General features: G+C 43.3%; 1 protein-coding gene and 1 long non-coding RNA gene across 3 annotated transcripts in view; one reads left to right on the top strand and one right to left on the bottom strand.

The window, feature by feature from the left end:
* Positions 1–13,161, bottom strand: part of LOC308596168 — a 435,220-nt gene that overhangs the window by 159,420 nt on the left and 262,639 nt on the right. The window lies entirely within an intron of this gene.
* LOC308596030 (cytochrome c oxidase subunit NDUFA4-like) lies at positions 3,645–4,217 on the top strand. Its single transcript, XM_081210803.1, has 2 exons — positions 3,645–3,910; positions 3,966–4,217. The coding sequence occupies exons 1-2, from the start codon at positions 3,719–3,721 to the stop codon at positions 4,020–4,022; spliced, it is 249 nt and encodes an 82-aa protein (XP_081066929.1). The 5' UTR covers positions 3,645–3,718; the 3' UTR covers positions 4,023–4,217.

Raw genomic sequence — 13,161 nt, forward strand, 5'->3', positions numbered from 1 at the left:
AGTACTAATAATTGCACTATTATTAACCAGAAACCAATGCACGTACGGCAAAAGAGAATTGTGATAACAGAGCAGCCTTTTCAGCGATCTGACTTTTTATTTTTTAAGGAAAGTATTTTTTTTCTCCATTCTCCTTTGCAACGGACTTCTGGGTAGAAATCATAAGCATGGGTGGCCTTAAAAAAAACACCCCATCGTGGAGACAGGAAAAAACACAGACACACCAAAGTTTCACAGCGGAATCCCATGCATGTGTACTCAGAATTAAGCCCCACTGAAGTCAAGGGAGTTTATTTCTGTGCAGACATGTATAGGCTTGCACTTGGAGTAATGTAATCCTATATTTACCAGAGAGTAAGCCTCGTTGAACTTACTTCTGAGTAGACATGCATAGGATTGCAGTGTAACTGGTGCGCTCAGTCCGCCTAATGAATGGCTCGTCTACCCTGGCATCCAGCGGGCAATCGGTAGCAGCCAATGAGAAGCCCGCAAGCATGTCCCGAGTTCTGCACCCACCCATCCGCTTGTGATTTCCAGCAACTTGTATACAGAGGCATAATGGTAATCCCATTCTGCAGAGCAGCTCTTAGGATGGGCAGGCGTGAGTGTGCGCATGCGCGAGTTCTTTTCTTTGGTTCTCGTCTTGTTCCCTGGATGACTACGGGCCGGTCCACACCTTAGCTTATTGTGCATTGTGAACCCATTGTACCTCCTTAAATTCCCCTTGGCCACGAGGCCTTCTCCAACTAGGCTGATTCAAGTCCATAGCTGTCAACTTTTCCCTTTTCTTGCGAGGAATCCTATTCGGAATAATGGAATTTCCCTTTAAAAAAGGGAAACGTTGACAGCTATGTTCAAGTCAAGGCTGCCCTGTTCCTGCCTAGGATAAACTCACGCGAGGACAGGGCAATTAGGGCAAGATCCGGCCAAGCAGAAGTCTTTTTATCTGGGAGCAAGTCCCACACAACTCACTAGGGCTGTGGGTGATGATGGGACTGCATTGCATATTCAATCCTATTTCGGGTTTCAGGATTTAATATGCTTGGCTGGATCATGTCCAATGCTTTCTTGGACAGTTGCTTGCGAGCAATATGAGCCGGGCACAACGGGGATTTAAAAACAGAAAGGCTCTGAGATGGGAAGCCTGGAGGCCATTCACCTTCTTTTCAAAAAGTAAGCCCTGAACGATTTTAAAGGGACGTTTTCGTGGGAGTGTTTGTCTCTTTATAGCCGGGGAAAGGACTCCGTGTCCCTCTAGAGCAGGGTTTCCCAAACTGGGGTCTCCAGTTCTTTTTGGATTACATCTCCCACATTCATGAGTCAGGGATGATGGGAGATGTAGTCCAAAAAGAACTGGAGACCCCAGTTTGGGAAACCCTGCTCTTGAGGTTGCTGGACTCCAACCCCCACCAACCCCAGCCAGGTTGGGCTCAGGGATGATGGGCACTGTAGTCCCAGCACCCCTGGAGAGCCACAGGTTTCCTAGCTCTGCTTTAAAGAAGGCTGGATGGCGTCTTCCCATCGGGTTGTGATTTAAGAATTGCGGAGACTTAATGGTTTGCTTTGCTTGCGCGAAGAAAGAAAACCCGCCCCTCTGGAAAGGCATTATTGCCACTCTATGGCGCATAGGACTAGCTCTCTTAACTTCAAACGTGCAAAGTAAAGCAAACATCTCAGCCAAACTGAAGGCTCTCCACTCAGTCAGCATGAATATGAGATTTTAAACGAGCCCGTTCCCTCGGCTCTAATTAGCAACCACAGCAGGACATTGGCCAGCAGCTCATCGCATCTTTTGATGCCAAAACGGACTTCCTTCCAAGCGTTAGAGTTTGAGGCCGTCGCCTTCACGCCTTGCTCGTGATGCTGTCAAAAGGAGCTGTCTGTCCGCCGTCGGAAGCAGAGCACTCGGTAACTTAGACGGGTCTTAACTCTTAACGACCCTAGGAGCAAGCGAACTAACTCTTGCCTTTGTTTAAATATGGAGGAGGGCCCCCCGGTTTTTTCTTTTAAAACGAAAGCATCTCTTCTCTTCTGGATGCTATACCCCTTTTAAACTGGGGGGCGGGGGGCGGGGCGGGAGGGGAGGCGATACCACAAAACCTGCTTTTGAATTTCCTACTTTCTTCCTCTTGCTAAATAAAAGATCAACGGGCTGCGGCGCCCTCTTGCGGTCGCATAACTGTCATAACACCCCGCTTTTCATGGAAACTAAGTGCTGCCGGCTGTAAGGAGCAGCTGGATCTGCGAGCGCCGGTCAACCGTCTTTCCATCCTGAGAATGGTGAAGGGCGATCGTAGCAGAGGCTGGCGATGCAGCTCCGAGGAGCTGAAACTCAGAGGGGACACACATTTACGTACCTAATCATCTCCCACCTTCTCTCTTCTCTCTACTCTGGAGCACGCGAATTGATAATAGAAATATGAGTGACCAGCTTCTGCCAGTGGCCATTTCTGGCAGTAATCTCAGAGGGAAGGACTTGTAAGAGTGCGTGTTTTCTGGGTGGGAACGTCACAAATTTCCTTTTACAGGTGAAACTCGGAAATTTAGAATATCGTGGAAAAGTTCGTTTATTTCAGTAATTCAACTTAAAAGGTGAAACTAATATATGAGATAGACTCATGACATCCAAAGCGAGATATGTCAAGCCTTTATTTGTTATAATTGTGATGATCGTGGCTTACAGCTGATGAAAACCCCAAATTAACAATCTCAGAAAATGAAATCAGCAAAACAAGGATTGCAAATAGAGCAATATTGGACCTCTGAGAAGTAGAAGCATGCATATGTACTCAGTACTTGGTTTGGGCCCCTTCTGCATCAATTACTGCCTCAATGCAGCATGGCATGGATGCTATCAGCCTGTGGCACTGCTGAGGTGTTATGGAAGACCAGGATGCTTCAACTGTAGCCTTCAGCTCTTCTGCATTGCTTGGTCTCGTGTCTCTCATCTTTCTCTTGGCAATGCCCCATAGATTCTCTATGGGGTTCAGGTCAGGCGACTTTGCTGGCCAATCAAGCACAGTAATCCCATGGGCATTGATCCAGGTTTTGGTACTTTTGGCAGTGTGGGCAGGTGCCAAAGTCCTGCTGGAAAATGAAGTCAGCATCCCCATGAAGCTCGTCTGCGGAAGGAAGCATGAAGTGCTCCAAAATCTCCTGGTAGATGACTGTGTTGACCCTGGACTTAATGAAGCACAGTGGACCAACACCAGCTGATGACATGGCTCCCCAAATCTCTTTTCTGATGAGAGTAACTTTTGCATCTCATTTGGAAACCAAGGACCCAGAGTCTGGAGGAAGAATGGGGAGGGACACAATGCCAGATGCTTGAAGTCCAGTGTGAAGTTTCCAAAGTCTATGTTGATTTGGGGAGCCATGTCATCAGCTGGTGTTGGTCCACCGTACCTGCCTTCTAGCTGCATGGCTGCTGCTTCCTCTTCTTCCTTAGTCTTAGGGTTGCCCTCGCATTCTCAGGCATGGCGAGGAAAGGTGCATGAAGGCTCATCCATCAGCTCAGCTACTGGGATCTGGGATGAACTCCTGACCAGTGTGGTTTTTAGAGTGATCGAAATGCCACGTGGACTGACAAATCCTCAGAAGCGTGACAGAATTTAAGTAAATTAACAAGGGCAGCCTTGAGAAGGAAAAAAGGGACGGTCGGGGTTGTCGTCGTCGCTGCTGCAGCTCCTCCTTCGACGCCGTCCGGTCCGCTGCCGCCATGTTCCGCCTCATGCTCACCCACGCGAAGAAGCACCCGAGCTTGATTCCTCTGTTCATCTTTATTGGAATTGGAGGGACCGGTGCGGGCCTCTACGTCATGCGCCTTGCTCTTCGCAATCCTGATGTCTGCTGGGACAAAAAGAACAACCCGGAGCCTTGGATCAAACTGGGACCCAATGACCAGTACAAGGTTTGTGGCATTCAGGAGCTAAAACATTTGACTCGCAAGGCATTTGGGATCCAAGTTCTATGCGGTGAACGTGGACTACGACAAGCTGAAAAAGGATCGCCCAGATTTCTGAAGAGCAACCGTTCTCCTCTCTACAAGTTGCACAAGATGAAGTGGTTTAGGTCTTCCAGAAGCCATCCGCACAACTCATATGCTTAAATCATCCAGGAAATGTTAAAACTGATTGCACAATGCACTTAAATCATGTTTTGCGACAGAGCTTGTTGGGACCCTAATAAAACCTAAAGCTTGAAAAAAAAAATAACAAGGGCAGCCTTATCATGAAACATGTGACAAAGTCACGTTGGACATCAACACCTGGAACATGTGCTTTTTTTCCTGCAACATGTGCCATGTTGCCCCGGTACATCCTGCTGCACACATGCAGCTTAACAAAACAGAGTTCTAGTCAACCACAGATGAATTTTTACATCAGGTGTAACTGAAACATACAAGGACACTCTTACAAGAAAATGTTCCACGCTTCGGGTGATGAACACAGATGTTCATACATTTCAAGAAAATGGGTTCTAGTCAACGATCATTCTACCCAGAGTAGACCTGTTGAAATGGATAGGCATGACTAACTTAAGTCCATTAATTTCAATGGGTATACCACATTCAGTGGGTATAACTCGCGTTTCTTTCTCTTCCGTTCCAAGCTGTAGAATGAGAAATTAAGCCTTTGACCCTGCTCTGTCGGAAATCAAGCCTATGTCGGGAGAAACTGGCAACTCTCCCAGGCACCCGGCTTGGTCTCCTGTTGACCTCCCTGGCTGCATTCCCCAGCAAGATCCAGGCTAGGTCACGATAGGTGATTCTTCCCAAACGTGGGAAGAACACACCCCCTCCCTCCTGCTCCCCCGGCAGGGAAAAGGAGATAGACAGAAACGTATTTACATGCTTTTATTTCTGTCTTTGCAGCATTACAGAAAACATGACTGCTCTCTTCAAACTCCAGCAGTCAAGTGACAAAGACTTCCTGTACTTCCTGTACAAGAGCAAGAGGAAGAGCTCATATTACACTCTGAGCTAATTCCGGTGCATTGCCCTGTGAATTGACTGTCCCTCTGTTTCCCACGGAACAGTCCCAACATTCCATCATGTGATGTTTTCAAGCTAGCAGTTTGCAGCTGCATTGCATCCCTATCGTAATAGTCATCACAGCAAGGAAGCAACACATCTTCAGAGAAAACCTGAGTGCTGACTTGAAATAATTAAACCTAATGGGAACTACTCCATTGATGGAATATCTCAGGTAAGCAAAAACTAATTCCATTGCATATTAAACTGTTACATAATAAAGAGGTCTTCTGGATTCGTTGATAGCTTCGAACCACCACTATCTAACTACAGTTCTTTCCTTCCACCATTCACATTATCATATGCGTGTTTATTTGGAAGTAATGTTACACTGTGTCTGGTAATGATTACTCTCTAGTAAGTGTGCCTAGGAATGCAACTTTAGTTGCTGATCTATACCTGGAAAACCCTCTGCTCTGTTGAGGGAGAGGGGCCATGGTTTATTTATTTACTATGTCTGATCTCCCCCTTTCTAAACCCATATTTTAGGTACTAAAATCTAAGATTTTGGGGTACTTTACATCTAAGATTTAAAGGATTACTTAGAATCATAGAATTGGAAGGGACCCTTAGGATCATATAGTCCAGCCCCCTACAATGCAGAAATATGCAGCTGGATTAAACCTGCAACCTTGGCATTATCAGCAACATGCTCTAACCAACTGAGCTGGTAAACTGGCTTCTTCTTGATTATCCATCACAGAAAATAATTCAGTCACCTTCAGGATAAGGTCTCCATAGGTCAGTAGCAAAGGAAAGGTTTACTACTTCTAACAGAAACATGATGTATATGTTTGGTGCAAAGCTCTTAGTTATTTAGGATAAGAGGAAAAAATATATAAGGAATTGTCCCAGTCACTACCACCCCATCGAAATTATTATCAGGTTGCCTTTGGTATCAGCAAGTACCTAATGTAAACCCCTGTAATATAAAAAAAGATGCACTGCGGATTAATGAATCTTATGAAATATATTTGTTGCCTGCTTCAGATGTAGCCCTGATAATTCAAACTGAACTCTGTTTACAAAATTATGGTACTCTTGATTGTCCCAGTGCCACCAGTGTGAAAGGCTAAACTCAGGTCCATAGCCAGATTATTTATGGTGAGGCCCAAGCAAACACTGTAAGGTGAGAAGTGTTATAGGTCTGTGTGGAACAGTAAGCACTCTGATATGTTTAATGGTGTATGCTCTATTAAATCATTTTAATAACATTTACATTTTAATAAAATGCAAAAAAATGCCAACTGTTTGTCAGTCAGCCTATTACCTTTAGCACTACATAACCTCAGAGAACTGGGAGTAGCTTTATTTCTTCCTAACTGAGCAATTGCAGATGTCCCTTTATTTCTCTTTAAGAAGAGATCAGGGCTTGTAATGGATATAATGGAAAACCATGGCTTCCTGCAACAAAAAATGAACTGCAGTGAGCCTTAGACTCACAGGTTTCCCTTCTCCACTCCTCCTCTTTTGGTTCAGTGAGTAGGAGATTAAAAACTTTTATTTTTAATTTAAGTTAGCCACGGTTCTTTATGCTGTCTGAACTCAAGGAACAGTGGTTTGTTTAAACTCCTGTGGTGGGTAAAAGAAGTAGGAAGTGAACATGTTTTCAGGATACAGCTCTTAAGATGAATATACATTCCTCTTTACAAAAGCCTTTCATCTGAACAGGACAACAGCTCCCACAAGCTTTTCCTCTCCCCTCCCTGAATTCAAAACCTGCTCTTCATGAAATGTCAAGCACCATCTCGGAATCCAATACACAAAGCAGGCGCAATTAGAGTAGTGATGCTTCTGAATACCAGCTACTGGAAACCAGAGAAGGGGAGAGTGCTCTGGAACTCAAATCCGGCTTGTGGGTTTCCTACAAGCATTTGGTTACCCACTGTGAGAACAGGATGCTGGACCAGATGGGCCATTGACTTGATCCTGCATGCTCTTCTCATGGTGTAGTGGTTAAGAGTGGTGGACTTGTAATCTGGGGAACCGGGTTCGCTTCCCAACTCCTCCACATGCAGCTGCTGGGTGACCTTGGGCCAGTCACACTTCTCTGAAGTCTCTCAGCCCCACTCACCTCACAGAGTGTTTGTTGTGGGGGAGGAAGGGAAAGGAGATTGTTAGCCGCTTTGAGACTCCTTCGGGTAGTTATAAAGCGGGATATCAAATCCAAACTCCTCTTCTTCTTCTTCTTTGAATGGAATCATGCCCCAAATCTACTCCTACTTCCTTCTTCCGGGTTAGCGCCATCGGCTAATGGCGGATTCCCTCCGAGCTCCGGAGGGAATCGGCTCTGCAGGATTAGGGTCTAGCCGCTGCGGCGACGCGGGGACCCTTAAAAATCACAGGCGGTGCAGCCTGTGAACCTGGTGACTCGGCGGGCACCATTTGCGCCCCCGACCCGCGAAGGAGCCTTTTTAAAGGCTTCGGAAGGGGAGACGGGGTGAGTGGCGCGGTGCTGAGAGTCGACTGCTTCTCCTGCAGAGTGAAGCCGCATGCCATGGTCGGAGAGCGCTGACTTCTTCTTGTGAACAATTGGATTTTAAAGCAGCAACCCGTGAGTAGTACGGAAATTGGATTTGTAAAGAATTTTTTTTTTTAATTAGGCACGATCGGGGAAGGCGCAAACAGGAAGTCCGTCTCCCCGTCTTGTATATAATCTAAAGCAAGGACCAGCTAACTAAGGTCGAGAGGATTTTTTCTTTTTATTGGGTAAAGACATTAATTTCACAATTTGGCAGTTTAAGTAATCTTACTGGAGGATAAGAGCTAATTTTGGGAGTTGAAGTGCCACCCCCCCCGACCCGGGAGTGATCCGCGAGAGAGCCTGTTGAAGAGATATTGAAGAGCTTGACAGCTGTCAAATTAGCTATCAAGACGGGAAAAGAGAACTTTGTTTTCTATTATCTCTGCTGGTTATATTCGTTATAATTTGGCTATATTTTGTTGAAAACAAGGAAAAACTGATACAAACTAACTTGATTTTTGGATTTGAACTGGAAGGAATACTAAGTAACCAAAATCCCTCTAGAGGGGGTTTTGGGACATTACAAGAATGGCTGAAGGAGGGAAAATTCAAGCTAAATTGGACAGAGTTTCTTTTCTCTTGGGAAAGTTACAAGGCCAAATTGATGTTTTGGCTACCAACGTTGCAACTCTGGACTTAACAGTAAACAAATTCATTGAATTTGATAAGGACTTGATCCAGGAAGTTCATGCAGCTGGACAAGAGGAGAAATTTGAGAACTTTGAGAGTGTGGAGAAAGAGATACATGTTGTTTCTGAGGAAAAGGAAGGAGGAGATGTAATGCTGCAGATGACAAAGGAGAGCCAGAGGCCTGACATGATGGTTATAAAGGAAAATAAGAACTTGATGATGAAAATCTGGTCCGAGCTGGAGATTGAAGAATGGAGAGATCTCCTTATGTGGAGATCTGAAGACCCAAGGATTACAAATTTGATCAAGGTGAAAGTTGGAGCTTTGGGGACATTTGGACTTGAAAGGAGTAAGAAACAATATTTGGGCTCCACTTTTAAGAATGGAGTTCTGGCTGGAAGAAACATTGTCCCTATCGGGCCAGAGCGTCTCCGAGATCTGGTGTTTAATACTAAGGACTATCAAAAAAACCGGTAGAGAGGAACTGAGAGAGAATTAAGAGCCTCGGACGTGAGACCTCCAGGCTGATAGCAGATTAAGACTGATGGACACTTGTTGGGGATTGAAACCGGGAAAGGGGATGGGGTGGGGTTTGGGGATCCAAAGGGTGCATAATTATAATCCGTCTTTTTTCTTTTTATTCTGTTTTGTTATTAGTATGAAAAGTGGGGAATTCGTGGAAGGGAATTTGGGTTGACTTTAGAAAAAGGATTTAAGATTTAAGAATGAGCACTGATGTATAAATTTTGATGTTGTAAAACTGGTTTTTTTAATTGAACTAAATATAAAAAGGTTAAAAATTGGGGATAAGAACTTGTTGAATTAACAATTTGAATTGGAATATAAGAAGGGAAGGCGTGGGGAAGTCAGGGAAATATGTTATAGAAAAATAAGGATTGTAAACTGTATATGTTTTCTTTTTTTGTTTTTTGTTTTTGGTTTTTTAATGTATTAAAATGGAAAATTCTTAATAAATATCTATTAAAAAAAACAAAAACAAATCTTCCTCCTACAGCTTCTACTACAGGGTCGCCAAGTACTAATCTGGAGGATGATACTGTCAAATGTATTTAATCACCAAATGAAGCTGCAGCTGCCCTGGCTCCCAACTTTTTATTCCATCATTCCAGCCATTGCCTATTGCTCCAGCCAGCAGGACAGGTTAAACTAGATATGGTGTTTGCCTTTGGACACTGAGTGACAGAGGGAGCGGCAAAATAAGGAGAATGAAACCCACAGAATGATTAGTTGCATTGTGTGTGTGTGTGTGTGTGTGTGTGTGTGTGTGGTGTGTGTAAAACATTCTGTAATGCTCAAAGCATTCAGACCTGACCCTGTCTGATGGTAGGAGACAAGGCTGTCATATAAGCCCAGACTGCCTGCCTGAGGTCAATTTTTTTGTCTGCTTCATAGCAGTAAAAAGCTGTGTTTTTCAAAAGTAGCACCGAACAGCTGCAACAGGCAGTATTAAAGAGAGAGATTTCACAATGAGATTCCTGAGCATGGTTTACCCAGACTTCAAGAGCAAGCAAAAATGTAATACACATTTAAAATAAATCTCTGTATGATATTTGGTGGTTTTTCATCTAACAGCAAATCTCACTTTGTAATATTTCCCTTTGGAATACCTATCCTGATAGATCCTCCTGTTCTCCAGAAATGTGAGCTTCTGACTCATCTAGGCATTAACTCTGTGAGGTATGATTCAGGTGGAGAATGCCATTGTATGGTTTAGTTACTAGGTGGCTCTGGACATAGTTGTATCTGGGTGGAGTCACGGCTTTCCTATTGCTGTTCTCTTTGTGTTTACAAGAGCCAATAAAGTTCTTGTTCAGCTTCCTCATTAGTATGTCCTCCATGCCTTCTGGTACCCGGCAATGTGTAAGCCAGGTCTTCCCTGGGGCTTGGCAATGCAAATGTGAGAAGTAGACTATGATACTGGCCCCACCAAAATAATCAATTTCATTCATATGTTACCAGAATTGTGGAAACACACATTGACTCTCATGCTTGTGCAGGGAATGTATGTTTTGGCCTAGCTCCAGCAGCAACTCAACAAGTAAGCTCCTTTTAGAACAGGGAGGGGAACCAAATCTTGTGGGACTCCAACTCCCATGATCCTTGACCATTGGTCATCCTGGCTGGAGATGATAGGAGTTGGAGTCCACCAACTTCCAGAAGGCACATATTCCCCACTCTATCTCTAAAACTTGTATTTCTCAGTAATACCTGACTCAGGAGTGGCCATGCGTAACTTGGGCCGATGTCCAGATGCTGTAATGGGTTGGAGGAGGGCCAATTAATTGAGACTGAAGCCTGATCATATGGAGACTCTGTGTGTGAGGGGTTTCTGAGTCTGCGAATTTGAAAATGTGCATGTTCTGGATAGGGTTGCCCTCCCTCTTAAACAACAGGTAGAGTTGGGGGTGTTCCTGAATTCATCATGGTCACTAGAGGTCCAGGTGTTGTCAGTGGCAAGGAACACTTACATCCAGATTTGATTGGTATGTTACATCCAGATTGCTAGACTACTATAATGCTCTCTACATGGGGCTGCAATTAAAGATAGTTCAGAGACTTCAAATGATACAGAATGCAGCCACTAGGATGCTTGTGGTAGCCAAATGTTCAGAACATATAACTCCAATTTCTGCAACCTATTTATTTCCCTGCCTATTTCTTTATGGGCTCAATATGAAGTACTGGTATTGATATTAAAATTACTAAATAGTTTGGGACCAGGTTAACTGAAGGTTATCTGACACTTGCCCGCATGCCAACCTGGTCAAGCCCCAAGAACAGCTTCTGGGGCCCTGCTTGCAGGCCCACTGTCAAGATCCATCAGACTGGTGACAAGAGACAGGGCCTTTTTACTCATGGCCCCATATATTTGTAATTATTTTAGAAAAGCAGAACATATGGCCACTGCTTTGTTGGTTTTTAAACATACTTTCAAACTTGTTTCAAACTGTTTTCTACTAAAAGTGCTGTGAGTTGGGTTTTAAACTGCTGTTGCTTTTAGTTTTGCAACTGGATTCTTTTATTTAAATTTTGTTTTATGATCTTAATTTTCTTATGTAAGTCACATTAGGAGGCTTGTCCTGAAAGGCAGCACATAAGTACAGTACTGAAAATAAACGACTAAGGCTGCAATCCTAACCCTACTTACCCTAGGAGCAAGACCCTTACATTCAATAGGACATACTTCTGAGCAGACATGGTTAGGATTGTGGTGTAAATAACTAAATAAAAGTATCACTCTTGATAATTATGGTTGTAAATAACTGCTTTCATTTCTGACACCTCAAGCTTAAATTTTTATTTTATCACTCTGGCGGTTGTTGCTGTCATCAGTTACAAGAGTTTAGTGTGCAATATTTTGACAGCACAGTGAAGGAAAATGTTGTCAAACTTTGACACCTTTCTCCCTGTTAGATCCAAAAACCTTTGATTGCATTTAATGTAGCTATAAATCTTCTGAAATACTTACATGTCTCTTTTATGATGTGGGTAAACTCTGAGGTAGGAGCAGAGTGGCTGATAACCTTCTGGAAAAGACACATGTTTACGTGAATATTTTCTTTTTCATAATTAACAATGTGGAAACACATTAAAAGGCAGAAATATTTTCTCAAAATGAAGTAATTACTCCCCCCAGCTGATTGATTTTAATGATGAAAAAAAACCTATTAACACAAATATACATTTTCAAATATAACAAACCAAGCATAGAAAAGCAAGAAAAGAAAAGGTGGATTTGGGGGGTGGGGTGAAATTTTTTTTTGCCTTGGAAAAATCTTACTCACTTAGAAAAATATGTCCCATAGCTGTTGACCTTTAGCTCCATAAATCTAGGTCTGATCGGGTCATTTGGTGTATAATTATCGCAATCTGAAAGTAAGTTAAAATATTAGTATATAAGCTGCTTAGTGTCGTAGTACTGTACACATTTGCTGGGCAATTAAAGCAGAAATATAGTGCATTCCTAATTCCTGCTCCATGCTACTGAAGGAGGTTAGGATGGCGACCATTTGTTCAGTTTCACCAGTGGGGAGGGCTTGGCTGTGTTGTGACTACTCCGCGCTGTCCCCAACAGAGTGGAAATCTACCACTATTTTTGGACAAGGCGAGGTGACAATAGCTTTGAATCCACTGGAGCCAAAGTCTAGAAGATGTCCTATGGACCCTGATCCTTGGGGCCCTCTGTTGCGCCAGTCTGGAGCCGGCACAGAAAAGGGGGAGAACTCTGTGCCTTTCCTTCCTCCCTGATCCAGTTTTTTTTTAAAGCAGATCTTCTAACTGCACAAATTTTAGCCCCCAAGTTCGTACCATTAGCCTGCTCTAATAAAAAATTACTTCTTTACTTACAAGTAAATGCCTCTGTGCTTTGATCTTGGCCAGGAGCCTGGATATAAAGAGGAAACGCACAAGGCATACAAAGCAGTCACATCAGAATATGGATTCCAATAGCTAGAGTTAGATACAGACAAGAGCAACAGAGAAATAACATATGGAACAATTCCATTTGTTAAATATATCTTAAGGCGACCTTTATTTCATGTGTCTGCTTTGCAAGTAAGACTCTGTTTTGTATATGTGCTGCCGAAGAGAGCACGTAAGACTCTGTTTTGCAAGTATTCACATGTGGATTGCATGTAAATCCGAACTGTTATTTTATTTTTCTGTTGACTTCTTGAAACATGGAAAAGGCTAATTATTAACTGGTTACTAGTCAGCATGTTTTTTGATACTTGACTTCCTTATGAAAATACAAGCCTTTATGAGTTAATAGCCACATAGTGAGCAACCAAATTGCAAACAAATGATTACCAAACCACAGAGACCAGTCTTTTCAAAAGAAGAAATACTTGAAGCCTGGTGGTAAAATATGTAAAAGGAAGTTCTTTGTGACACCCACTGTTAGCTAACAAGCAAATCCTGTAGGAGCTGCCATGCTAAATGAAAATAGTTTCCT

Source organism: Podarcis bocagei, assembly GCF_964188305.1.
Source record: "Podarcis bocagei genome assembly, chromosome: 1".
In the NCBI taxonomy this organism is placed as follows: Eukaryota; Metazoa; Chordata; class Lepidosauria; order Squamata; family Lacertidae; genus Podarcis; species Podarcis bocagei.